This window comes from Amorphotheca resinae, assembly GCF_003019875.1.
Source record: "Amorphotheca resinae ATCC 22711 unplaced genomic scaffold M430scaffold_12, whole genome shotgun sequence".
Classification (NCBI taxonomy): Eukaryota; Fungi; Ascomycota; class Leotiomycetes; order Helotiales; family Amorphothecaceae; genus Amorphotheca; species Amorphotheca resinae.
The window spans coordinates 1,077,217-1,103,202 of record NW_020194482.1 but is presented as its reverse complement, the minus strand read 5'-3'; the positions used below and the strand labels follow the sequence as shown (position 1 = coordinate 1,103,202).

Below are 25,986 nucleotides of genomic sequence, written 5' to 3'. Positions count from 1 at the left end.
GAGAGAGCATTGCAATGGATGGGCGGTGTCACGGGGCTGGGAATCAGAGTTTGTTGCTTTTCGAAACCATATCCTGCAGTTTGTAGATTTGCAGGGCTCGTGCCTATATATGTACAATATTGCGTAATCTCTTCCTCATCCTGAAGAGCCAGACCCCCATCAACATGGTACAGCAAGTAACAGATTCCACCCAATGAGAAATTGCAGGACCAAAGCCAAGCTAGACAGAGAAGCTAGAACTTCGAACGCCTACTCCACACGCTGTTAACAATCCTTGATGCGTCTATGGAATGTGATACAATGAATAAGGAAAACGCTCATGTGTCCAACCCCGCATATGCACACAACTGTTTTAAAACAATTTGCAACTTTGGTTGCCGTATTTCCAATGCTCTCAGCAACCTCTCCTTGGGAACGATCCCCGATAATGGTATAGCAGATTTTGGATCATCTGGGTCCCTGCATTTCTCAGCGAGTCGCCGTAAAACTGTGATCCCGCCGAGTGTAATGTGGAGTAGAGCCTCGTCTTCCACACCCTTCGCGACAGCAGGAACTCTCTGATGAGGAGCGGCGGGTGCAGTCTCGAGACAGATAAAAAGTATTAATCGAGAGAGATTTTGCGCAAAACCATCCTCCGACATTAACCAAGACTTTGCTACGCCGGTTTCGAAACCAGGCGCTAGGTTTGACAATATCTCGGCTGCTAGCATTCCCTGCATCAGGAATGGCTTCCGGGCCTCTATGATCGACATTAAACTCCCTCGTTTGGTATCTAGCCTCTCATCTGGTATTGCTGAAATTGCGAGAGCAAATGTCTTCGTGAGTAGATCAAAAGGCGGAGATGAAGCAACATCAGAAGCAAAGATGCTCTTGTAGTGCGTTCGATTGGGCTCATCCCGAGCGAGAAGTTTCGCGAGGCTGTCAATAGCAGGGGGGAGATACCGATGAATCACGGGGTCGTATGGAGAGAATGTGACACGGTCGGAGCCATTTGGCGGTGGGCAAGGTGCGAAGGCTAGGAGGAAGTGGAGTAGACATAGGGCTTGTTCGCGACCAGGCAATTCAATCTGTTGCGCAAGATTTGACAAGAAGATGATGACATCCTTCATGAAGTCCAGGGTATTTTGATGTGTCCGAAGGAGCATATTGCGAGTTCCCAGGTACCTGATGACAACACAAAAGAACTTGATAACCAGTTCATCCGCTAGGTATTGATGGTTGCTCTCGTAGAAAGATAAGTTCCGCATGATGGTGCTGATGCATATTAATCTGTCCACAGCACGGTCGAGGTCGTATTCAAGCGTCCCAAACGCAGGAACATCTTGCAGAGTGTATTCCTCGAGTCGGCAGCCGCGTATAACATCTTCATACGAGTTGACGAGCATTACATCAGATACTTCCGCCGCATTTTCCGCCAGAAGTTCGACTTGTATTTCGGCACAGTCAACTAGTGTTTCCACCAGGTCCTCGCAGGCTCTCAAGTCTAATTGGAGCCGAGCCTCCACTGACAGCGAGACAAGCGTGTCTAATGCCATTCGTACTTCAGCATGGATCCCAGATTGGAGACTCATGGTCAAAGCATGGATGTCGATGGCACCCATGTCTGCTACTGCAGGGACATCGGGTCTGAATTGGATCAGGGCATTACCAAGCCGTTGCAATGAATCTAGTTCGACGCCACCGAAGGTGTCGAGGACTCGGGTCTTTGGATCTAACTCTTTCGGAAGCTTGAACTCGGGGTCCGCTGGTTTGGCTCCTGGTCGTGCCACATCTACTTGTGGGGATGGTAAGGATAAACTGGCGGATTTGGTGGCTGAAACCGGAGAAGGGATCGGGAAGGCTCCGTTTTGCGGTGGAGTTCCGTCGATATTCCTGGACAGGTTATTTCGCACATGGCCTTGGGGACCCATTGGATGTTGCGGCTGTGCTTGAGACGGTTGCGGAGTCGAGAAGCCATTCATTGCTGGCGGTTGGGAGAGATGCATGGGTGCCATCTGTTTAATGGGAGTGGATTGTGCATGCTGCTGCTGCATCTGATGCTGAGCCATGAGTTGCTGATGCTGCAGATATTGTTGGGATTGCTGCATCGGGCCTTGAGGATTCATTTGCTTCGTGGGTGACATCTGCGAGCCAGGTCCTCCCATATTGCCAGCTAGCCCCTGTTGTTGCATCATTTTTTGCCTTTGAGCCATCTGGTTTCGTTGCCAAGCCTCTTCGAACAGAAGCAGGTTCCTTTCATAATGGGCTTTCAGTTGTTGTGGCGCACTTGGGTGCTGCATCAGGTTGAATTGAAGCGCTTGCGCAACCTGAGCCCAGCCGTTTTGATGAGTGACCTTCTTGTAGCCGCCGAATTTCAACACCGCCATATATAAAGTAATCAGAGTAATCGACCTATCCCCAACAATTGGGTTCATGTCAAAGGATAGATTTTTTGATTGCATGAAAAGTGTTAAGCTTTTCATGAACTGTTCCTGATTCGGCTGGCCCGATTGCGCAGGTTGCTGAGGTCGCATTCCTACGGGCTGGCCATTAGGTCCTTGCATTTGAGCTTTGGCTAAGGGGTTGACATTAGGTGGCATATTTGGACGCTGGGCGGCCATTAAACCTTGCTGTTGAAGTTGTTGTTGATATCGTATCTGGTACATCATTTTCGCATGTTGATCATTTTGCCGTTGCTGCCCCGGCTGGGGCTGCTGTTGGGATTGTTGCGCATACATCTGGGATTGCTGTATATGGGCCTGTTGCAACTGGGGAGTGGACATGGCATTTGGAGGTGGAGCTGAGCCTCGGCCAGGCGGCGGAGTGAAGTTTTGATGGAAGCCTTGCGCAAAACCTGGATTCTGTGCATATGGATTGTTCTGTGGTGTATCAACCCTGCTTCCATGATCCGATTGGGAGGGCGAGGCCTGGGGTGCAAACTGCTGGGCCACCGGGGAGAAGGGGTGGGGGGAGGCTGTCGAGACTCGTTGCGGTACGCCGCCAGGACGAAGCTGGTTGCTCATGATCGGAGACGGACTCGCGTTCGCTGAACCGTTCTGTAGATGCGAGTAGGGGTTCTGCTGAGGCGCGTGTTGTGGAGGGATGCTATTGGGCTGAAAGCCAGTGTAGGGGGGTTGTTGCGGAGTCTGAGAACGCGAATTTGGCAGCATGCCAGCGGCTTGACGCGGTGATGTACCCAAGCTGTCTTCTCTAGGTCTTGGTCTCTTGGATGGTATCACTGAGTTGGTTTGGTACACCGGGTTGTTAAACGCCGGGGAGCCGTTGCGCATGGCGCCGTTCTGCATCCGCTGCTGAAGCTGTTGATTCTGGAACTGGGAGGGATCGAAGGAGTTCGAGTTGCCCATAAAGGCAGATGCATCGAGCATGCCTCCGCCGGCGTTAGGGTCGAGATGGTTGAAGCCTGGGCCATTATGGCTTTGGATGGAGGCATCGTTCATCCAGGAGCTCATGTCTGTGGGAAAGAGTTGAGGCAACCCATCTGCAGTGGGGGGCACAACGTCAGCAATGCTATCCTAAAAGATGACCGCCATAGACGGACTCGAGGGTCACAGAGCGATGGCCCAGCGCGAGACAAGGCCGAGCGCGATGAAGTCGCGACGCGGTTGATGGGGATCGAGGGAACAAAGGCAGCAGGACCAATGCCCATCCGCAGCATCAACAGCCTCGACGGCAATCATCAACGCGTCTGCCCAGAGTCCAGCAGACGTCACGAGACATCGACAGAGCCAGGATAGAAGAATGGGAGGTCTTACCTAACGCGCGCTGTGGTGTTGTGTCGCTGTGGGTGTTGATTTTGGACGTCGCTTCGTGATAGTATCAGGCTAGGCCCAAAAGGGAAAAGAGCGATGATTGGATGCCGTAATGATGGTAAAGAGAGGTCTTCTACACAGGAGCGCAATATAAGATCAGCAAATATCAGCCAGAAGGGCCCAGAATATGGGCAAAGGGGGAATCGTGATTGATCTGATCGAAGGGGGGGAAGATTGATTGATTGATTGGAGGCGGCTCCTGGGATCACGTGGTCGTGATGGCCAGCCTGAGGCGAGAGGGCAGCGGCTGGAGGGAGCAGATGCAGAGATCGCCGCGTATGACAGCAGCAGGCGCATCGGGACATACCTGGAGATGATGGACCCAGAGGGGGGATCGGACCATGCGGTATGAGCCTCAAGATTAGGTACTGCCGTCTACCTGAATTGACTGGGCCGAGGAAGGGATGGTGGAGAACGGTGTTGGGTGCCGGGCAGGATTTTCCCTCCCCTCGAGTCGACTGCGTGTCGCCCTGACGTACAGGCGCTGCGAGGGCAGCCAACAGGCTCAGATGACAGGTAGGGGGATGAGCGACGGGAGACGCGCGCAGTAATCTACCTTACGGCAACGGTGCTGAGTCTCCGTGAGTGTTCGCACCGTCCTTCTGAGGCTCTGAGTGGTGGCAGGGTCTTGGGTGATTAGACCGGAGTGGCGGGAAGCTCCTTGCGACGTGTGGAGTTGGGAAGCGGGCGACACGGCGTAATGGAAATAAAAGAAAATAATAATATTATTGGGGGGGGTAGAAAGGGACAGCACGAGTACGACGGGAGGTCACGGATGCTGTCTGAGTAGGCGGTCAAGGGCGTCTGGTTGACAGTTGACTAGACCGCTCGAAGGACCAAAGGGCAAAGGGGGCGAAGAGGGGGGCAAAGGGGGCAAAGGGAGTTGCTGATTGCTCATGGCCAATTCTGACCTGTTTTTCGCCTGTTTTTCTGCAGCTGTGGCCTTTCCAGAGACAGCGTCCGAGTCGGGTCTAGGCGCCTGGGTAAGCGAGCCAATCGTCATCTCCTTTCGGCAATTGGTGCCACTTCATCCATCATCCATCGTCCTACGAGAGCACGCCAGGACGGCTACGGGACCGGGCCCGCCACGAGCAACCATGATGAGGACGAGATGGAGGACTGATGGCTGGAGGATGGATGGAGGATAAGAGATGACCATCGGTGCCCTGTTTCTGGCCTGCTGGGGAGAGGCTGAGGTTAATTGATCTGCGCTCCGGGCTTCATCAGTCTGGTATAGCAAACCCCCCTCCACGTGGGAAGGGGAAGGAAAAGATAGTCAGGCTCGTGTCTTTCGTCTCGTGCAACTGCCCAGCTCCAACCGCCAACCGTTGAAGGAGCGCCCGCTCCCTTGCAAGGTCCTCCGTATGAGAGGCGTTTTAGTTGCAGGCCATCGTCCCCGGTGTCTCTGGACCAAGTGAAATCAGACCTTCCAGGCTGTTCTGGAGAGAGGATGGCGGTCGGGGAGGCCTCTATCCTGAGCACGAGAGCTCCATGATCCAGCTGGGGTGAAAGCCCCAGGGCCAAGAATGTTGACCATTGCGTTTGAAATTGCTTGGTCAGAGCCGGGCTGGGACGACGGCCGCAAGCTGGGAGGGGAATAATACTCCATAAGATAGGGACGAGGCGGGTGGTCCAGGATAGGTGGGAGAGAGGGTGGATGAGGGGAACGAAGAGATGGATAGATGGCTGAGAGAGGGGGGGAGGGAGACCATGAGGTGAAAGAAAACAGGAAAAGAAAATGAAAAAGAAGAAGAAGAATGAGACAGGAGGATGGAAAAGATGGGGAGGGGGAAAAGCCTTAATTAAGTAGAATCAACCCAAATCCTGGCCACGCAGATTAATCACGCTTCGCTCGTCGTGCCTTTACCCATCTTCCGTTGTGTTTTCGGCGTCATCCATGATCCAGTCCTTAGTAGACGTTAAAACCACTCTTCCCTCTAGTCCCCGTCCAAAGCCCTCCCGCGGACCAATAAACCCTGGGGCCTTGGTCCTTTTGACATTTGCAACAGCATCATCCTATTATTATTTGCATGCTGGCGGGGAAAGCCATAACTAATCATCGAGGCACGGAGACGACGCAGAAGACGCCCGACTGCCCAAGTGTCGCGGGTCTTGTTTCTCACGGGCGCCCCGTTTTCCCCCAAAGATCAGTCAGTCGTCGGTCAGGCAAGACTCCAGACTCCGTGGCTCGCCCAGGACCACGAAGGGGCGACCAGCTCCGGGGCCAAGAGTCCCTGGGACCCGGCATCCCGACTCTGTCACCTGGCTTGCCTGCTGATGATTGTGGAGAACGGGCCAGACACGCTCTGCTCATTGCTCATTGCCCAGAGCTCACTCACCCTGCCCGCCCTTGCACGTTGCGGCACTGATGATACGCAGAACGGTCCGGAGTCAGATCGTGACCGGAGCCACTCCGTAGTGATGCGAAGGCTTCCTCTGATTGAGCATTGAGCAAGGATGAGCGAGAGACACACAGCGTGAGACAGCGCCCAATGCTCCGTGGTAAAGCCCTACCTACTTCACGACCAACGATCCAGCGATCCAACGATCCAACGCCCAAATCGTCAGGGCATGCATGCATCGGCTTTCTGCCAGTCACAGGAAGGGCCGGGACAATGTTTGTAAGGTGTAATACCACAGTAGTAGTGCAACTTCTCTTATCTGTACCGAGTAGTATCTATCTACTACAGTAGTAGTAGCAGTGGAGTAGTGGGTTGGTCCATGCCATGTGGCAGTAGTGCTCAAGATTATTTCTGCTCCCCTCCCAAGTGGACCGCAAGGCTCAAGATTCAAGGCTTAAGGTCATCAATTAAGCCTTGCCCGAGGGGAATTATAGACCGTTGAACCGTCTTGCCAGCGGTTTTGGTCTGGTCATATCACGTGTTGCATCCATGTCCATTGTCCCACTATCAACGCTTCTACCGCACCGCGTATCAACCTCAGGCGTTAGTCTCCGCGTTGGTTCTCCAAGGCGGCGCATTCTTTAGGTACCCAAAGTTCCTACCGACGATACAAAGTCCTCCAATCCATCTGATACTGTATCATGGCAAAACGAAAAGCCAAGGACCTGGGGGAGGAAGAGCCGGCTGAGGAGCCGCGGCGGTCCAGTCGCCGAAAACCGACCGCGACAGAGAAAGTCCAGAAACAAAAGCCCGGCAAGAAGATTCCGAGTGGAGTCGTCAGCCAAGAACATGAAGTTGTCGAATCAGTAGGTGTGCACTTTATCTGGTTTGAACTTTGATGCGCGAGCTCCACTGGGGATATCCCTCCAATTATCTACGTCTCCAAGCAATTGGAGCCTTCCAGCCTTCTCGCAGAAGGGGGTTCGAATTCGATATGGTCACGTGCACCAATATCACGTGCAACTATCGCGCATGAACCTCTCTCCTTTGTTGAATCACTCTTCTGATACTGTTATCTCAGAAGCCTACAGAGTCAGATGCACCAAAGGCATCCACTCGCCAGTACTGGCTCATGAAAGCCGAGCCTGAGAGTCGTCTGGAGAAGGGACACGACATCAAATTCTCAATCGATGATCTTGCAGCGAAGACCGAGCCCGAGCCTTGGGATGGTAATCCTCCCCCCAACTAAGCATCCGAGAACATGCTAACAATTAACTCACAGGAATCCGAGCATATCCAGGTACAGATTGAAATTTCTCCCTGTCCCTAAGAACGCACAAGCTGATCCCGACAGCACGTAACAATCTACGCGCGATGAAGAAAGGAGATCTAAGTTTCTTCTACCATTCGAGTTGCAAAGTTCCCGCTATTGTTGGAATCATGGAAATTGTTCAAGAGCACTCCCCTGATCGTAAGGCCCCCTCCTCATGTTCACCTGCTCTTCTCCCCCACGCGATGAACGCCAACACCCCCCTAGTCTCCGCCCATGACCCGGATGCGCCGTACTACGACCCCTCCTCCTCCCCGGATAACCCCAAGTGGTCCGTCGTGCACGTCGTCTTCCGCCAGAAACTCAAGACGCCCATCACGCTGAAAGACCTCCGCGCCTTTCAAGCGGAGAAGGGCAATCCGCTAGAGAACATGCAGATGTTGAAGCTTACGCGCTTGAGCGTTAGCAGGGTCAGCCAAGGCGAATGGGATTTCTTGACCTCGGTCATGGAGAAGAATGGCGACAAGGTCCTGCAGGATTGATGTGTGCGCATGGGACTGTATGATAAGGGACTGATAGATGGCTTGGGTTAGACTGTAGGTACTTTAACGTTTCTTCAGCGGCGAATCACGTGTTCAAATTAATCGTTCTGACTGTACCTATAATACGAGAGTACGAGATTCCCCTATTAATATCCATTTCAAGATCGAGCAAGATGCTTGACTTAGTTGCTACCGCAGAGCATGTAGGTAACCAAGGCTTTCCCATGATCCCGTGAGCTCTTGCATGCAAATTCCTCAAGACTTTTCCATTTATCAAGAGACGAGAGGTGCGAAATCTCAAGAATTCAAAGCTTTAACTACCTTAGACCACCAACAGTATAAGATCATTATCATCCTATAAATACTTTACTATGTTTACATAAATATTATTATTATTATTGTTCTTACTACCTATGCCTACTACATGTAGAACCTCTATACTACATAAATCACGTAGTAAAACTATACTAAAGCTAGGTAAAAACTTACGTACTATTACTTACGTTTATACTATTATAGTACTACTAGGGCGCTAGGTCCTTATTACTACCTTACTAGAACTTAACCTTCTAGCCTAGTAATACTAAACATACTAATAAGACACTAGTAAGGCGCTAGTAAGGCGCCGGCTACTAGCTAAGGCTACTCCTTCTCTTATAACTCCTTTACTAGGTAGTACTTAGCTAGCTAGAACTATAAGAATCGGCTAGTAAATAGTAGCTAATAGATTAGTATATAGGTACTCTTACCTTTTTCTATTACTACTATAAAGTCGTAGAATGTCTATAGCGCTCTTAAGTAAAGTGCTTACTATAAGGCCTACTACTATTAATCTAGCTACTAGTAGTTAAGGACTAGGTATACTACTATCTTTAGGGCCTTACTATAAAGGTACTAGAAGGTCGCTACCTCTAGTACTTTACGCTTAAATAAGAAAGCCTAGAGTCTAACTTTACTAGTACAGATCTATATTAAAAGAGAGCTCTTATACTTATAAAAGAGTAAGTACTTTTTAAAGGTATCTACTAAAGAGGTAAGTAGTACGGCTAGGATAGCGCCCTAGTAGTATACTAGTAAGCTATCGTATTAAGACTATTATACCTTTTAGTTCCTTTATAAGGTCTTCTTTAGAAGAGAGTCCTTATACTAGTCCTTTACTTATACGGCTTAGCCTACCTTATACTTAAGTAACGTATAAGGTAGCGCTATAGTAGCGCTATAGTAGTGTCTCTAGCGTTATTAAAGACAGGTCACTACCTTATTATAGATAGACTATATAAGTTTGCCCTTACCTATACATTTAAGACGTCGTTTAAAGTCTACTACTTACTTATTAAAGTAGAGGTTAAGTAAGGGCGTAGTTATTTTAGACTTAAGGAACTAGACAAGAGTCGTCTAGTACGCCCTTATAATAACATAAAGGTACTATAACTACTTTATAGTAAGGTCTTTTATAATCTCTTTAGCCTACTACTTAAAAAGGCGGTACTAGACCTTTATACTATATACTATAGTACTTTAGATTACCTTTATATAGATCTCCTTTACGCGTAGTAGGCTATATCCTTACGCGGACATAGTAAGCCTTATAAGTACAAACTACTAGGTAGTAAACTTTTGTTTAATAGCGTTAAGGTAGCCTTTTTATCTAAGCTTCTAATCTATCTAAACTCTTAAAAAGCGCGCCTTTTAGACTAAAGGAATAACCTAGCCGTTAAGGTAGATAAGTATTGTTAGTATAGTATAAGTATAGGTAAGGTAAAGGAGCTTACTCTTTTTAAGGGCGAACTCTATTCTTCTTATACACGACTATTAGCTATATACTTATTACGCCCCTTTAAGGTACTAGCGTGTCTTTATCGTGTCTTTACTAAAAGCTAAGAGGTTAAGGTCGTTAGTAAACCTTACTATAATAAGGCTTATATAACCTTATAGTAGCGCGTATAAGCTAGTAGTATAGAGGAGAAAGAGGATAAAAGAGAAGGGTAAGCCTTATAGTACCTTTATAGTAACTTCTTAGGGCGGCGCTACCTCCTTATTAAAGAAGAGACTAGCTGTCTAATTAGTAAGGAAGCTATATACCTACTATACGGCCTATATAAAGAACCCTAAGTACTAAAGAGTATAGAGAAAGCGTATATAGTTTACTATATTAAAGGCGCCTTTAATATTAAGTTAGAAGAGAGATACTATAGCCTTATAGCTCTATACTATATACGTAGCGTTAACTACTATTTTAACTATAAGGTCTATTAAGTACTATAGCCGGTTTCTTATCTATATTTCTAGAAAGAGCCCTTACAACTTTATAGTATTAGTAAAGTACCGGCTAATTACTAACTTAATTACTTTACTTATTATACTTAAGAGTAATATTAGCCTATAAGCCTTTATAGTTTGTTACTATTTAAGGGTCTTTCTAGGCTTATATAGTACTACTACCTTTACTACTTTAAACTATACTAAGACGTGCCTTAGCTAGAGGCTTATAGTTACTACTACTATAAGAAGCTTAGCTAAAGGGCGCTTATATGCCTTAAGAAAGCTAGTAAGTAGTAGGTTAGGTCTTAGCGTCTTTTAGGTACCTGTCCTTTAAAGAACGTTAGTAATGTCTACCTTTATTATAGTATTATTAATAGTAAACTACTAGTACTACTTGTCCTAAAGGTCTAGAACGACGTTACTAAGATTAGCTACTAATTCTAGAAAGAACTACTAGCCTAATACTATTACTTTATTATAGTAGCTTATAGCTAGTACCTCTTTATTAGCGCCTTAAAAAAGAAAGAGTAAGGCTAGTTCTAAGAGTACGTAGCTATAAAGTCTAGCCTACCTTTTAAGACTCTAGAGTTTTTATTAGTCTTTTAAAGTAGTAGTAAGGGCGCTACACTAGCTTCTAGTCTTTATATCTTAGATCGTCTAGAGTTAGTAGGTACTAGCCTACTAGAGGTCGTGCTAGTAAAGTTTAGTTAAGGTAGTAGTATATTAATAGTGTACTACTTACATTTACTAGACAGCCTTAAGGACCTTACTACTCTACTAGGGTTTAGTACGTCTCTAGCTAACCTTCTTTCTTAGGGTAGATAAGTCTATAATACGTATAAGCTAAGAAGTAAGTAAGTTAACTGTCTTATTAACCTTATAAGGTATATCTAGCGGCTTAAAAGAGAGATAGAGCCTCTTAGCCTTAATTACTACTAGCTTTTAGTCTATTAGGGTCTAGCTCTATCTTAGTACCTTTATAGCTCTCTTATAGCGATCCTTTACTTAAGTAATAACCTTAATTAGCTAGGCGTAGTAGTTAGATCTCTTATACTCTAGGTTACCTTAGTAGGTATACTAGAGCGTTACTATAGCCTACACGTAATTAATCGTTAAGTCTTATTTACTATATCTCTTTTAGGTTAGCTCTCTTTAGAGTATACGTAATAAGAGCTACTACTTATAGGCTAGATAAAGGAGGGTCTTTAATTTAGAGGTAGTCTTACTAGCTCTATCTTAGAGTAAGTAGTAAAGGTTTATATGTTAGAGATTAGTATTATAGGTAATATAGTAGAGAATTATAGTCAAGTAGCTAGCGAGTCGTAGTATACTTTTATTTAAATCTAAACTAATTCTTACCTTTCTTCCTTACCTTTTACTTCCTAAGATATATATATACTACTTAAAAACCTTAAGTAGCCTTAGCGTACTTATAGGTACGTAGGGCCTATGTATTCCTAATCCTACCCCTTTAAGTCCTTAACATTACCTCTCTCTCTTATAGCTCTATCTTAGAGTCGCGTAAGCTACGCTAGATATAGTGCCTTCCTAGAGTTATATAGAGCCTATACTAGATATAGCTAAGCTCTCCTTTTGTAGCGCGTGCCTAGGATATATAAGGGCCGTACTAAGTAAGCCTTATGCCTCTCCTTATAGCTTCTACCCTATATATAGACTATTCTTACTCTAAAACCTTAAAATAATATAGTATAAATATAAGAAGAAAGAATATCTCTTTTCTTTATCTACCTTCTGTCTTTATCTATACTTATAGTAGCGCGCTTGTTATACCGGATTCGCGCTAGTACGTTCCTAATAAGCTATATAATAAAGGCTCTAGCCGCTTCTTACTTATAGTACCTTATCTACGTAAGAATTTGTTTAATATAAAGAATTGTTTATAGAGCCTTACTAAATGTTTATATTATATTATTAGTAAGTGTCTTATAATACGCTACTAAGAAAGAGTATATAAAGAGACAAACTTTCCCTTTCTTACCTTTCTTTTCTTTTCTTTTTAAATTAAGTAGCCTTACTTCTTACGCCTCTTTAGTACTACCTCTTTTAAGCCTTCTTTCTTAAGTTATTACCTTACGCCTTATACCTCTCTTTATTCTCTCTTTAACCCCCTCTACCTTATACGATACTACCCTACTATAGCTAACCCTACTTGCCTCTACGCTTGTAAGGTACGTCCTTACGCCTCTTTTACGTATACTACATCTACTATATAAAAACATAAGCGGCTAAGCCTAGGCTTACTTATATTACTTAGGTAGGTTAGACTAAGTATAACTAATATACTACTAAGTATAAAGCTTATTATAAGATCTTATAAGAGTTTGTAGCTAAGCTTAATAAGTTACTCTTCTTATCTAATCGCGCTAAAGCCGCTATTACGGCTAATCTTATCTCTACTTACTCTATAACTCTTAAGGCAAAGCTAGGGCCTTACTAGTACTCTTTTACCTAGCGAATTAAGAGCTATTTTTACTAAGCCTGCCTCTAAGGCCTCTTATAGCCCTTACGTACTACTACTAAAGCCGTCCTAATTGTAGTTAACGTACTATAAGGTCTTTACTACTTAATTAATGTTATTATAGACACTTATTAATATAACGTAAGTGTCTTCTTTACTTTACTAGTACTTACTAACCCTAGTTAGTCTAACCTCTTGCCTATTACTAAGACAGATCCTTATAATAGTAACGACGATAATAACGATAATAATAATATAAAGGATAATAAGGATAATAATAGTAATAATAAGTAGTTAGTCTAGTCTAGTAGTCTTAGGCTATATAGTTGTAGGGCTTAGGTTACGTGTATATGTTACTAGTGTATAACTAGGACTTGTTTTTACCTTTTTCCTTTTTTTCTTTTTTAAATTAATAACTATTCTTAACCTAACTACTTACTATAACCTGCGCCTTCTCTAGTATTTTTCTTTTACGACACTACCTTAGTCCTTAATTAGTACTACCTTCTTATACTCTTAGACTACGTCTATAGCGTTTCTAAGGTTTCTTACTAGCTTTTACGTATTGTTTATAAGGATATACTTCTTTTATCTTACTAAGTATTACCTTCTTATAGCTTGTTCTTTGTATACTAGGATTAATTTTACCTTAAACTCTTCTTACTCTTTTATAACGTCTAGGCTAGGTAGCTCTAGTATCGCGCTAGCTCTATAGTAGTATAGCTCTAGTAGAGACATATAGAATATAGAGTAGATTTTAAATACTAAGAGTAACTTAAGCTTATAAGCTAACTTGTTTAACGTAATACAAGTAACTTTAAAAGGGCTAAGGTAGTAATCTAATAGCTTTTTGTTAGGCCTAGTAACTTAGAGGTATTTAGTTAAGAGTATTACCTTATTACTTACTTAAAAGGACATAAGTTTACGTTTCTTATTATAAAACCTCTTTTACGCTTTAATAGCGTTATACTAGTGTTTATTTAGCGCTATCCTTTCTTTCTTAATCTGTTTTACCCTTTTATATACTACTACTACCTCTTCTTCTATAATATTGTCCTTAATATTAACCTAGATCTCTAGTAAGAACCTATATAGTACGTAGAACAAGGTTACCCTTATTAAGAAGTATACACTATTATTATATATAAATTTAGCTAGGGCGAGTTTTAATACTTAGTTATCTTACTTATACGTTACGTAGACCTAGAGGTAGTATTTAATTATCTAGTTTTATACCTTAGTCTAACTATTACTTTATAAGTAAAAGGTAGTACTAAGCCGGCGCCTTACCTTTAAGTAAAAACATAAGGAGGCCTAAAACTTACTTATAAACTAAGGGCCCTTATCTAATACAATCCTCTTTAGAGTCTTAAAATCCTTAACTATATAGTATATAAAGAGTTCTACTAGCTATAAGGCTATAATCGTCTTATAGTATAAGATGTAGTACGCTACCTTTATGTACTTATTAATAATTATAAGACATAAGTTAAATACCTTTTTATTAAACTTACTTAGGGATAGGCCTATAATAAAATCTATTAAAATCTATACCTAAGGCCTTGTTAGCTGTTCTAGTAGTACTAACCTACTATATAGCTAGTACCTCTTAGGTTTAGTCTTCTAGTAGACTATACAAGTCTTAACTTATTCCTTAATATTATAGTATATACCTTACTAGAAGTACTTATACTAGAGAAGCTCTAGTGTCTTAGTAGTACTAAAGTACCTTACTATTAGATTATTATAGTTAATTATAAGGATCTTACTCCTTAAGGCCTTGTTTTCTAGGACATAGACTTAGCTGTTATACTAAAGTAGACCTGTTAAGTTAACGTAATACTCTAAGTAGTTATCTCTCTTGTCTTTAAGTTCCTTACTTACGTTATCTCTTATAACATTACCTTAAATTTAGGTATCTAGGCTTTGTCGCCCTTCTTTTGTCTTATTACTAAGGCCTTATAGGCTCCTTATAGTAGTCTTACTACTACTAAGGCCTTGTCGCTCTCTTAAGGTAGTCTTACTATTACTAAGGCCTTATCGCCCCTTTATAGTACTAGCGCGTGCCTTATGTATTAACATTAACTCTTACTCTTTTTCTTAAACAAAAGCGTCCTCTTATTAAGTACTCTAGATTAAGTCGGTTATTAATTCTAATAGTACGTTATATACTGTTTTAAGGCCTACTACTAACCTAGTAGACTCTTGTAAGACAAGGTATCTATAGTTACTAGTCTTAGTAATAGAGTTAAGCTAGGTCTTAGCTACATTACACGTGCCTAACGGCCTTATAGTGTCTTACCTAGTTTATAGCTACTAATACTTAGGTTAGCCTAAGATATCTTGTCTTACTTAAGAGTCCTTACTTTCTAAGAGTTCTAAAGATCTTACCCTTATAGCTAAGATCTATTACTCTTTTATTATAGTACTAGCGACTCTTATTAAGAGTACGCCTCTTAGCTTCTTTCTTAGGGCTAAGAGTAAGTCTTGTCTAATCTTGTTAGTACTAGACTTATAGTCTAGGCGCCTTAACAGGCCGTTAGTAAGGTTACTCTTACCTAGCTAGTACTTAATACTAAAATTAAACTTAACTAGCTTTTAGACCTAACGTACTTATCTCTTATTTAGCTTTTCCTTTTCTATAAACTGTTTTAGGTTATTATAGTCTGTCTTAACTATTACTAGCGTAAAAGTATAGCTAAGGTAGTGTCTTTACTACTTAAACGCTATAATAATTACTAGTATCTCTTAGTTATAGGTTAGGTAGACTTATTATACTAGGTTTAGCTTCTTTAAGTAAAAGGTAATAAGGTACTACTACTTTATGTCCTTTTAGCTAACAAGTTATAACAAAACCCTAGCTATAGTAAACTAGGATATATTAGTCTTAATAAGCATAGGTAACCTTAGTATAAAGTAAGTAAGTATTAGAGTAGTCGTAAATACCTCTTTTAGCTTGTTAAATACACGCTACGCTTTCTTTCTAAATACTAGAGGCCTTACCTTCTTGCCTTAATTTATACCCTTTAAGAGGTCGGTAAGTAGTACTATTAACTATAAGTAGCCTTTAATAAACCGGTAGTAAAAGTTTGTAAAACCTAAAAACACCTAAATATCTTAGAAAGTATATAGTACTAGCTACTTTCTAATTATAGAGACCTAGCTTAACTTTATTAATACTCCTTTAGTTAAAACAACAAAACCTAAGAACTCTATAAACTAAGTATTAAAATTACATTTCTTAAGGTTAACGTAAAGGTTATACTATTATAACTATTTAAGTACTTAGTATACATATATTATATAGTCTTTTACCTTCTCTAAAAAGATTAGGATATTGTCTAGGTAGATTACGTAAGTAACGTCTACTAGGCCTACTAGTACCTTGTTAATATACTACTAGAACGTAGCTAGTACGTTATATAATCTAAAGAGTATAACATAATACTTAAAATAGCTATATTATATATAAAACGCTATCTTCTACTTATTACTAGGCTAAATACAAATATAGTAGTAGGTATCTTTTAGGTCGAGCTTTATAAAGACTATAGCTCTTTTAAGCTAATCTAGTGTCTTACTAATTAGTAGTAAAGGCGTCTAATTCTTAATAGTAATCTTGTTTAGCGCCTAGTAGTTAACGTAAAGGCGTAGGCCTCTATCCTTCTTTAGTACAAACATAATAAGTACGCCTACTAGACTATAAGACCTTCTAATCTAGCCCCTTTCTAACTTGTCCTTTAGGTATTCTTATAATACCTTTATTTCTTTCTCTACTAGTAAGTAAAGTAGTCCTTATAGTGGCTTAGTGTTAGGTTCTAGCTTAATTACGTACTAAGCCCTGTTTTTATCTAAAAGCCTCTTTACCTCCTTATTACTAAATATACGTATAAAATCCTTATACTTAGTAAGTATATATAGCGCTATTAATGTACTGTCGCTAAGTATAGCTACTATAAGAAGGCTACTATAACCTCTCTTAAAGAACGCCTTAAATAGTAGTGTATCTTCTTCTTCTTTTAAGACCTATACGAATTCCTTAGGTCTTATAATCTCTACGCCTTTATATACCTAGTAATACTCTTATGTCTTAGTAACAAAATTAATCTTAGGGTTTACTTTATAGAGCTATAGGTATCTAAGTACTATTAAGTATACTTTTAGGTTTACGGCTAAGAACTTATACGTGTCTTCTTAGGTCTTACCCTTTAAGTTAGTAGTACTTACTAAGACCTAATACTCTCTAAAGATAAAAATTAAGTTACTATCGACTATCTAGAGCTATAAACGTAAGAAGGTAGTATTTTTGTTATACTACTTATACTTAACTATAAGGGACTAAAAGACTATATTAGCCTTTACTCTACTATTAATTAGACCCTATACTTTTTTTACCTTTTCTTAGCTGTCTTATACCTTAATAGTAATAAGAAGACGTATCCTTAGCTACCTCTTATAATCTAACCGCCTCTTTTTATTAGAGAGGCCTAAGTTAATTAAGGCAACTATCTTTAGGCCCTCTCTTTTCTTAAGTTAGTATACTTATTAGCCCTCTTAAGGCAGGCTAGGGCTATATAGCCCTTTTCTCTATAAACGTAGTAGACGACCTCTAGGTATATCCTTAGTATAGACGTAGACCTATAATCTCTTACATAATGTCTTCTTCTCTTATACTTATAGTATTCTAGGTACGGCCTTAGGTTTAAGCTAGATTATAGTAGTGTGTTATTAACGCCTATACTAAGGTGTTAAGAACGTAAGTCTTACAAGCCTCTCTTTTTTCTAAAATGTTCTTTAGATATAGAGCGGCTTTATTAATACACTAGGTACTTACTACGTCCTTACTAGCGCTTCTTAGATAAAGACTAACTCTTTTAACGACTTATGTATTTACTATATCCTTACTAGCGCCCCTTTATACGCTTGTCGTTATTAGAATCCTAACCTACTATACTTTTCTAAATCTAAGTTACTACTATAATAAGTTCTTTATAAGTCTATAAAAGCTTGTACTTAGCGACCTTAACTTAAAGCTCTTACGTTAGCTTAGTAAAGAGAACATTTATCTTAGTCTCTTTAGATTTAAGAGAGAGTTATTCCTTAAGAAGCTTTAGGTATTAGACAAACGACTAGATAGATTGTTCTAGGTAAAGTACTACCTTCTTATACTAGCTAAGTACTTTTAACTTTACTATTTTTAGGCTACTTAAGTAAGATAGTATAACCTTCTTAAAACTGTACTATATCCTAGTATCCTCTTCTTACTCTTATTCTTTACGTATTTATATAGATTAAAGAGTTTTCTTTAGGTATAGTATAGCGTATATAATTTTACTCTCTTTTATTATATAGATATTAGGGCTTATATAAAACTCTATCTTATAAGTATATATAAAGTCGTTATATTCTAAGATATTCTTACTTATAAAGGGCTTTAGGGCTAAGGCCTGTTATTACTTAACTATTATTATTACAAATACTAGTAGTCTTAAGAGTGTTACTAGGTGTCTTTTTAAGGACTTTATAGCCTTATTATAGATACTATCTTATTCTTAGATTATGTTTCTAGCCTTGTCTTTAGGCGCGTAAAGGCGTAAAGAGAGACGCTAGCTCTTTATACGCTCTTCTTTAATAAGCTATTAGAGTAACCTTTCTTAGGCCTTACGCTCTTTCTTATCCCTCTCTTTATTTAGTTACTTAAGTTCCTTATTACGTTTCTAGGCTTCTATAAGTTACGCCTATAGCCTTTTAACTTAACTAAGCGTTACTAACTCGTTACTAGCGTCTCTTACTCTCTAATCCTACTCTTACCTAACTACTATATAGCTTACTTATATTATAGTAAGAGTTCTTTTACTAGGGTTTCCTTTACTAGTAGCTCTTCTTATAAGAGTCTCTTAAGTATCTCTTTCTAAACGACTAAGTACTATAACTATAACAAGCTACTTCCTTAATAAGAAGAAGAATTAGAATGTTAAAGATTAGTATTATAGGTAATATAGTAGAGAATTATAGTTAAGTAGCTAGTAAGTTATAGTATACTTTTATTTAAATCTAAACTAATTCTTACCTTTCTTTCTTACTCTTTACTTCCTAAGATATATGTGTACTACCTAAGAACCCTAAGTAGCCCTAGCGTGCCTATAGGTATACAGGGCCTGTACATTCCTAATCTTACCCCTTTAAGTCCCTAACATTATATTACTTATAACGATCTATAGCCTCTCTAGGTCTTCTCTAGTAAGCCGCTAGAGAGGGCTAGTCTAGCCTAGAGAGTTAGGAATTAGCGAGTATATTAACTAGATAGTAATACCTTATAAAGTAACGTAACACTAGTTAACGCTAGTCTTTACTACTTAAGTAAGAGGTAGGTACTACTTATAAACATAGATAACTATACAGCCTTTACTCTTATAGACCTACTAGTACTTTACTTATACTAAGTAGTAGACTGTCTTTATCTATTTATTATACTATAGCTCTTAGATTACTATAACGTTAGCTTTATAGCTATTATAAAGTACTATTAAGGTAAGGCTATTCTTTCTTATAGTATTCTAGTATACTATTATTAATTTTATTACTAAGAGTCTAGGATCTATAAGTCTTACGTTATAAAGGGGTCGCTAGACCCCTAGTTAGTTCTCTAGCTTAACATCTCTATAATGTTATAGCTCTAAACTGTTACTATATCTAGCGCTCTAATAAAAAGGCGCTTATACCTTACTAGAGTCCTTACTATAGGCTTCTTATTATTACCTGTCTATAGTCTCTTAAGTACTATAATCTAGTAGCTATTATTACTATCTTATAAGGACGCTAGTATAACGCTAAGTACTTAGCTAGTAAAGCTACTCTTTAATACCTTAAACTGTCTAGGTCTTTACTAATATATAGTATATACTTACTCTTTTACCTTAAAGGCCTTAAGATACTAATAGTCTTATACTATATATAGTCTACTATAGTTAATGTATCTCTTCTTACTATTAAGCTAAGGGTACTTCTCTTTACTCTAAGGGTACGCTACTCTTATATAGTAGCTATACTAGGCCTAGTTCTTATAGAACCGCCTAATATAGCTAAACTAGTAGTACTAGAAGTATCTTTAGATATATAGGTTAGCTAAATATAGCTTATAGTTAAAGATCTAAGCTTACTAGATTAGCCTTTGTTTATATAGGCGTATTACTACGTTAGTACTCTAGAGGTATAGTACTATTGTTATAAACTTTACTATAAGGGCCTTAATAAGCTTGACTTTAGCCTTTATAATATATAGTATATAGGCTTAGATCTCTACTAGTAACGCTCTTAATTCTACTTATATAACCCGGTCTACTAGTAGGCCTTTTACGATTACTATAAACTTACTCTTATAGAGTTAGGCTATAAGCCTAAACGCTCTTTATACTTAGCCCTAATCCTAGATTATAGTCTTTAGTATAGCCTCCTTAAAGGTAAGGATAGTATTACTACTAAAAAGCTAGTAGGTCGCTACTACCTTAGTACTCTTAATTACTATATTAGCTACTATTACTACTTTAATAGCGCTATAACATACTAGGTCTTTTATCTATTTATCTACTCTAATCCTTAGCTCTCTAATCTATTTCTCTAGTATTACTTATACTCTTATTAGGTACTAGCCTACTACTAACGCGTACGTAGCCTAAGGGGCTACTACTACTATTAGCCTCTAGAAGGCCTCTTTTAATATCGTTCTTAATTACCTAATCGTTACTAGGTTGTCGTTAGAAAGGGTCCTAAGGGTATATAAGAGGGTCTTTATATTTGCCGCCTTTAGCTCTACTACTACTATTATTATCGTAATAAGGTCGTAAAGGAAGCGTAACGCCTTATCTTCTTTACCTAGTATTACGTAGGCCTTAATTTGTCGTAAGATTAACTTTGTTTTATCGTCTATACTACTCTTACTACTTACTAGCTCCTTACTACAGCTTTTTATTAGGGAATAAGAGTATTAGCTCCTTCTTATAAGCAGGTAGTACTAGCTCTACTCAAGTCTAGTACACCTACTATCCGTTACTATAGGCTTGTCTATAGTCCGCTAGTACTCTAGGGGGTATCTAAGGGTGCCGATTTTGATTCTATTGTTCGTTTTCGAGTTTTTAGGGTAGTTAGGGGCGTAGGCGACTGTCGTAAAGTTTTAAAATAAATTAAAAAAAAAATATAATTTGAACTGGTCTTGTTCACATAAATACTCATTGTTCACAACAAAGCAACATCGATATTTAAAAGCGGTTCTTTGATAGTTACTTCTACATGCATGCATTAGGTAGGTAATGATGGGGTGACAGGAACCAAGGGTTTCTACGAGGATTGCAATATTGATAGAAAGAAAGGAGTATCTGTAGGTATAAACAATCTTTTTCTTTCGTACCAAAACGCACTGAGTGAAATCCTAAATCAAACTTTTAAGGGGGGGGTTATGGCTAAGCGATGTATGTGATATTCAGAGGACCTTGATGAAGATGAGGAAGAAGAAGCTTAGGGATAATGTAAACCTGGGTAGGTAGGTTAAGTCAAAATCTCTCATCACTTCTTCAATCCCCAAGACATACATTCAATCTCCAAGACAGCGTATAACACCGTGCACATCACTATCCAAACACCACTCGTTACCTTACCAACAACATTCGTTTAATCTACCATGTCTTCTTCTATATGACATCTTCATCAGAAAGGTAGGTATGTAATATCCCAACAGCACTGGAACATTAACATTGACAGTGACTGACTGGTCTTCACAATCTGCTGATGATTCACGACAATTTGTACATTGATAGAGCTAACAGTATAAGGTATCTAGCCACAGCTCCGACGACCTGACATACATACAACCCCCGGTCGTCGACAGCAGCACTGGTGCCAGTGACTTCGAGTCTGCTTGGCGGTCTCTTCTCTCAATGTAAGTAAGACAGAAATCCTCCCCGACTAAAAAGCAATTCCTAGATTAAACAATTTCCTATTTTGATGAAAACATGCTAACGGACTTGACAATTGACAGGTCCCTCGGGCGACGCCAAAGCCGGCGGGGTAGGACCGAAGTTCGAAAGAAGGTGTTCATCGGTAATCCGAGTAATACAAACATCCGTGGTTGAAACTACCTATGCTGACAACTACTAAAGTTGTCCACGTCCGAGAGTGGTGGATCGGGTTGCTATCAACTCTGGCCGTTTCAATTGTGAGTCCTGTATAATATTCCACATTCTCACCATCATCGTTAGCTTCATAAAATTCCCATCTCAAAGTGTAAATGAAAACATGGTCATACCTCCATCTCTCAAAACTCAACTTTCGCTCCGTTTCTTCCGGCTGCCCTCCTGCTTCCAGTTCCCCAAGTACATTTTTGTTACAAGGACGCATACTCTTTCGACGCCGGCAAATGGAAATGAGATAGCTCACCCCGGTAAAACATGCAACGAGGAAAATGCCAATGAGACAAAGAGCAATGAGGGAAAGAGTGATGAGGACTGGGATAATTAGAACCCACGCGACTAATTCCCATTCCCAGAGCATATTGGCTGGCAAATCAGGGTCGTCTGGTTAATGATTTGACTTGGATCTTTCTTGCCTCTTGATATTATGATAATGTATGAGAGTTGGTGGTTTGCAAATGATTTTGTGACTTTGCGTTTTGAGATGGGCAGGAAGTGCTGAATCATTGATTGAATGTAAGAGAAGCGAGAATTAAAGTGAGGAAGGAAGATTGTGGATTTAAATATATCGTTTTGCAATTAAGGTAGACTGTTCTGTTCCAGTCTTCTAAAGTCGAGTGATCCGTGGTTGGTATTGACTTGTGTAAGGTACCTTAGTTTAGCATCCGCTGGTTCCTTAAAAGGACTTTGGCAGGTTAAGTGCTAGGAAGTGCCATAGATCTCGGAAGCTTATTTACCTATACCACTACCAGAATACCTGGGTAGCTTTCACGACCTTCCTTAATTTGACATGGAATCATTTATGGATCTAGATTTATCCGGGTCAACTCGAACTTCGAAGCTGGAATTATTCGCATAGTGAGCGAAATCCTGCTAGAAGCACGGGGAAATAAATGGATGTTAGAAACATGTTACGATTTATCTAAAGGCCTTGAATCCTTGGAGCTTTTCTAAGGTACCTAGGTACTTCTTGGTTTTCACCTGCGCCGGGCCCTTTCTAAAGTTTGCACCTTAGCTTAGCTTAGCTTCCACGCACAGTTCAAATTCAAAACTGCTGCCTGGTCTTGGAGAATCACGACTCCTAACATAAATATCATTGAATTGTATTTGATGATCTTATATCAGAGACTATACTAAATAGAAAGACTATCTTGGGAATGAATGATCGTCCGGTCATGGTGCCGTGACGGTCAAAAGTTACAATAAGTTCTTATATTAATGATCATCGCCTGATGGCCACAGGGCTGTCTAAATGCGTAAACCTTCGCCTTTAAGACAGATCCCAATCTCTAGATATCCAGATATACAACCAGCGTAGAGCGCTCTTATACTCAGCCGACCAAACAGGGGTTCGCTTAAATCACATGAAGCCCCCCCCTTACCTTAACGTCCTTGTCCTCGAAAATATAACTCTCTATCTACTACTTCAATGTAGGCAGAACAGCAACAGCAGTTCATCACATATTCAAATTGTACTTAACCTATCTAGTTTATGGAAATTTGGTTGATAGGAAAAAGGTCTAGAATTAGTGCTAAGAGAGAAACAATGACTAAACTAAAGGAAGCAATTGAATTAACGTGGGTATCTTTTCCTGGAAGCTGTTCTCTCTCGCTCAAGTGATGGCTGTCTAATAGTTCTGATGGATAGCGGGACCAAAGTGAGAGAAAAACTTGGCTTGTGAGAAAAGTGACTCTGGGATATGAGTCTCTGGAAAAAAGAGAGTCTCTGAGAGTCTTTGAGAGTCTCTGAAAAGAACTTCCGAAAGGAGGACTTCTGGAAGTAGCCTCCGAAAAGAAGAGTCTCTGAGAGTTTCAGAGAGCCTGTAAAAAGAACTTCCGAGAGGAGGACTTTTGGAAGTAGCCTCAGAAAAGAAGAGTCTCCGAGAGAGAACATCCCATAAAAGAAAAGAGCAGCTCGCTCCCTGAGGAAAAGGAGAGTGATAACCTAGGCTTGAGAATGGCCACGGTAAACCCACAGCTGATTATTCCTCAGCAGATCCTTGATCAGCAGATTGTCCATCGTCAGATCCCAATCCACAATCAGCATCCCCAGCAAGTCCATCATCTATCAGTCTTCCATCTTCATCAACGTAATCCGCACCATCATCCGTGTCCCAATCATTATCATCATCAACTCTCACCGCGAGCCAACCCAGGTACATCATCGAGTTGATCTCCAAAAACGCCTCCCTCTGAATCACCGGACCCGTCAACGGCTTCCCCTCCCAGCAATACACCAGCCCACCACCAGCCTCCCCCATATTCTTCTCCACCCGCGCCATAAGCCACATCTCCTTCTCCATAACATCCACGAAGTACGCGCGCTGCGCATCCGGCAGCCCGCCAGGGAAGAACGTGAGCGTCGTCAACTCCTTGCAATCCTCGAAAATGGCCGCCATCACCAGCCGCAGCGCCTCCACCACAAACTCACAGAAGTGTCTCATCTCCCAGTGGTCCATCCCGGGCGTCTGCACGTGCCGGATCGTGACCCGCTGCAGTGAGCTGAGAGGCGTGCGCTCCGCCGCGAGCCGCTGGAAGCCCCAGATGAATTTCGGGATGTGGCCGAGGATGTTGTAGCTAGTGCGGTTGTTTCACGTTAGTCATTTCATTTATACCGAGGCTGTTAGGACTGCTGGAGATGGTGTGGTGCAGGGGGGAGACTTACTTAAGATCGATATCGAGGTTCTTGATACCCTTGAGGACTTCGCCGTCCATGGCTCCAAATCCCCAGCCGTTGTCGCTGCTCAGACGATATGCGTTCTCTTCGTGGAAGACGTAAAGGGCCTCTTGGTACAAGACCGGATCGGTGCGGAGGGCTTTGATAAGCTCGGGGGTCTTACCGTCAAAGACACCGCCAGCCTTGTAGATCATATTCCGGACCTCGGGTGGGAAGGTTCGAAGACCCTGGACAGCAACTTGAGAGTTGGAGGACATCTTGGCTTGTTGAAGACGCTTTGTTTAGTTGAAGGACGATGGTCAAGAATGCCTTGATTGAGGGCGTGAGGGGTGAGAAAAGGATCAAGATCTAACAACGGTTAGTTGCGGAAAAGGTGAAGATGGAAGTAGTTTGAGTATCTAAAAATCACCTTCCGTAGAAACTGTCTTCAATGCGCTCTGGCTTTTTGTTGCAGAGATCTAGATCGGATCCTGAAGTCAAGGGAGTTAGTAAGAGGAGATCGGGTTGCCAACGACTCACGAGGCTCTGAAAGTTCGCTAAGCCGAGAGTCTGTGGGAAGAGGAGGATCAACTTACCTCAGAGAGTAGATCTGAAGAGTAAAAAGCAAAGCTCTGGTGTACTAGTGGTGTTGTCACAAAAGGAAAGAGGCCAGATAGCACACTTGAATATGCTGTTGAAGAATGCTAAGTTAGTATCCGAGTTGGAAGAGAGTGTGCTAGTCGACAGAGTATGCTAGGTTGGTAGGTAAGATCTGAGCTTCTATTAACCCGAAAAAGGATTCATCAGGACAGGATAAACCCGACAAAGGTGACGAGATCTAAATCAGCTGTTATAGTAAAAAGAATCTCTCTTAGCTCCTGTGTCAACTTGTCTTGGATTGACCCGAAAAAGCATTCACCAGGACAGAATTAACCTGACAAAGGTGATGAGATCTAAATTGAATGTGATAGCAACACAAGAGGTTCGCTTACCTCTAGATGTGTCAACCTGTCTTTTAAATTACCCTAAAAAAGCATTCACCAGGACAGAATAAACCCGACAAAGATGAAGATACCCAACTTAGCTACTATACTATGATAAAAAAGGAGCTTACTTACCTATCTCCTAACACGTGCCAACTCAGTCTTGAATTACCCCCCCAAAAAAATTCACAAGGAGGAATAAACCCGACAAAGGTGATGAGATGTAAATTGAATGTTATAGCAGCGCAAGGGGGTTCGCTTAGAGACATGTTGCTAAAGATGATAAGATCTCTAATTCACTTGCTGTCTCGAAAAGGGGTTCGCTTAATTGTTACCACGTGATAACTGGTTCCCCAGGTGTCTTGATCGATGACTTGTAGAGTTTACCTTGATAGAAAAGAAGTGTGCATGTTAGGTAGGTAGGTAGGTGACAAACTAGAATTGGGGGAGGATTAACACAA

At 41.2% G+C, this 25,986-nt stretch overlaps 5 protein-coding genes across 5 annotated transcripts; 3 read left to right on the top strand and 2 right to left on the bottom strand.

Annotated features, from left to right (window-relative positions):
- Positions 1–116: 116 nt before the first annotated feature.
- M430DRAFT_184856 (hypothetical protein) lies at positions 117–3,814 on the bottom strand. The gene is made up of 2 exons (XM_024863879.1): positions 3,753–3,814; positions 117–3,478 (listed from the first exon to the last, which is right to left on the bottom strand). Exon 2 carries the CDS (start codon positions 3,447–3,449, stop codon positions 318–320), a length of 3,132 nt encoding a protein of 1,043 aa, XP_024717561.1. The 5' UTR covers positions 3,450–3,478; positions 3,753–3,814; the 3' UTR covers positions 117–317.
- A 680-nt stretch (positions 3,815–4,494) lies between these two features.
- On the top strand, positions 4,495–5,093 carry M430DRAFT_184880 (hypothetical protein). Its single transcript, XM_024863882.1, has one exon. The coding sequence runs from the start codon at positions 4,706–4,708 to the stop codon at positions 4,955–4,957; it is 252 nt and encodes an 83-aa protein (XP_024717560.1). The 5' UTR covers positions 4,495–4,705; the 3' UTR covers positions 4,958–5,093.
- A 1,759-nt stretch (positions 5,094–6,852) lies between these two features.
- Positions 6,853–7,963, top strand: M430DRAFT_31129 (hypothetical protein; the record flags this gene model as incomplete). The annotated part of the gene is made up of 4 exons (XM_024866013.1): positions 6,853–7,017; positions 7,233–7,380; positions 7,434–7,451; positions 7,506–7,963. The coding sequence occupies 4 exons, from the start codon at positions 6,853–6,855 to the stop codon at positions 7,961–7,963; spliced, it is 789 nt and encodes a 262-aa protein (XP_024717559.1).
- Positions 7,964–21,392: 13,429 nt separating this feature from the next.
- On the top strand, positions 21,393–22,214 carry M430DRAFT_31128 (hypothetical protein; the record flags this gene model as incomplete). Its single annotated transcript, XM_024866012.1, has 5 exons — positions 21,393–21,412; positions 21,538–21,636; positions 21,736–21,797; positions 21,857–21,912; positions 22,062–22,214. 5 exons carry the CDS (start codon positions 21,393–21,395, stop codon positions 22,212–22,214), a joined length of 390 nt encoding a protein of 129 aa, XP_024717558.1.
- Positions 22,215–23,868: 1,654 nt separating this feature from the next.
- M430DRAFT_271250 (hypothetical protein) lies at positions 23,869–25,017 on the bottom strand (the record flags this gene model as incomplete). The annotated part of the gene is made up of 2 exons (XM_024865527.1): positions 24,552–25,017; positions 23,869–24,463 (listed from the first exon to the last, which is right to left on the bottom strand). The coding sequence occupies exons 1-2, from the start codon at positions 24,818–24,820 to the stop codon at positions 23,869–23,871; spliced, it is 864 nt and encodes a 287-aa protein (XP_024717557.1). The 5' UTR covers positions 24,821–25,017.
- Between the last annotated feature and the right edge of the window lie 969 nt (positions 25,018–25,986).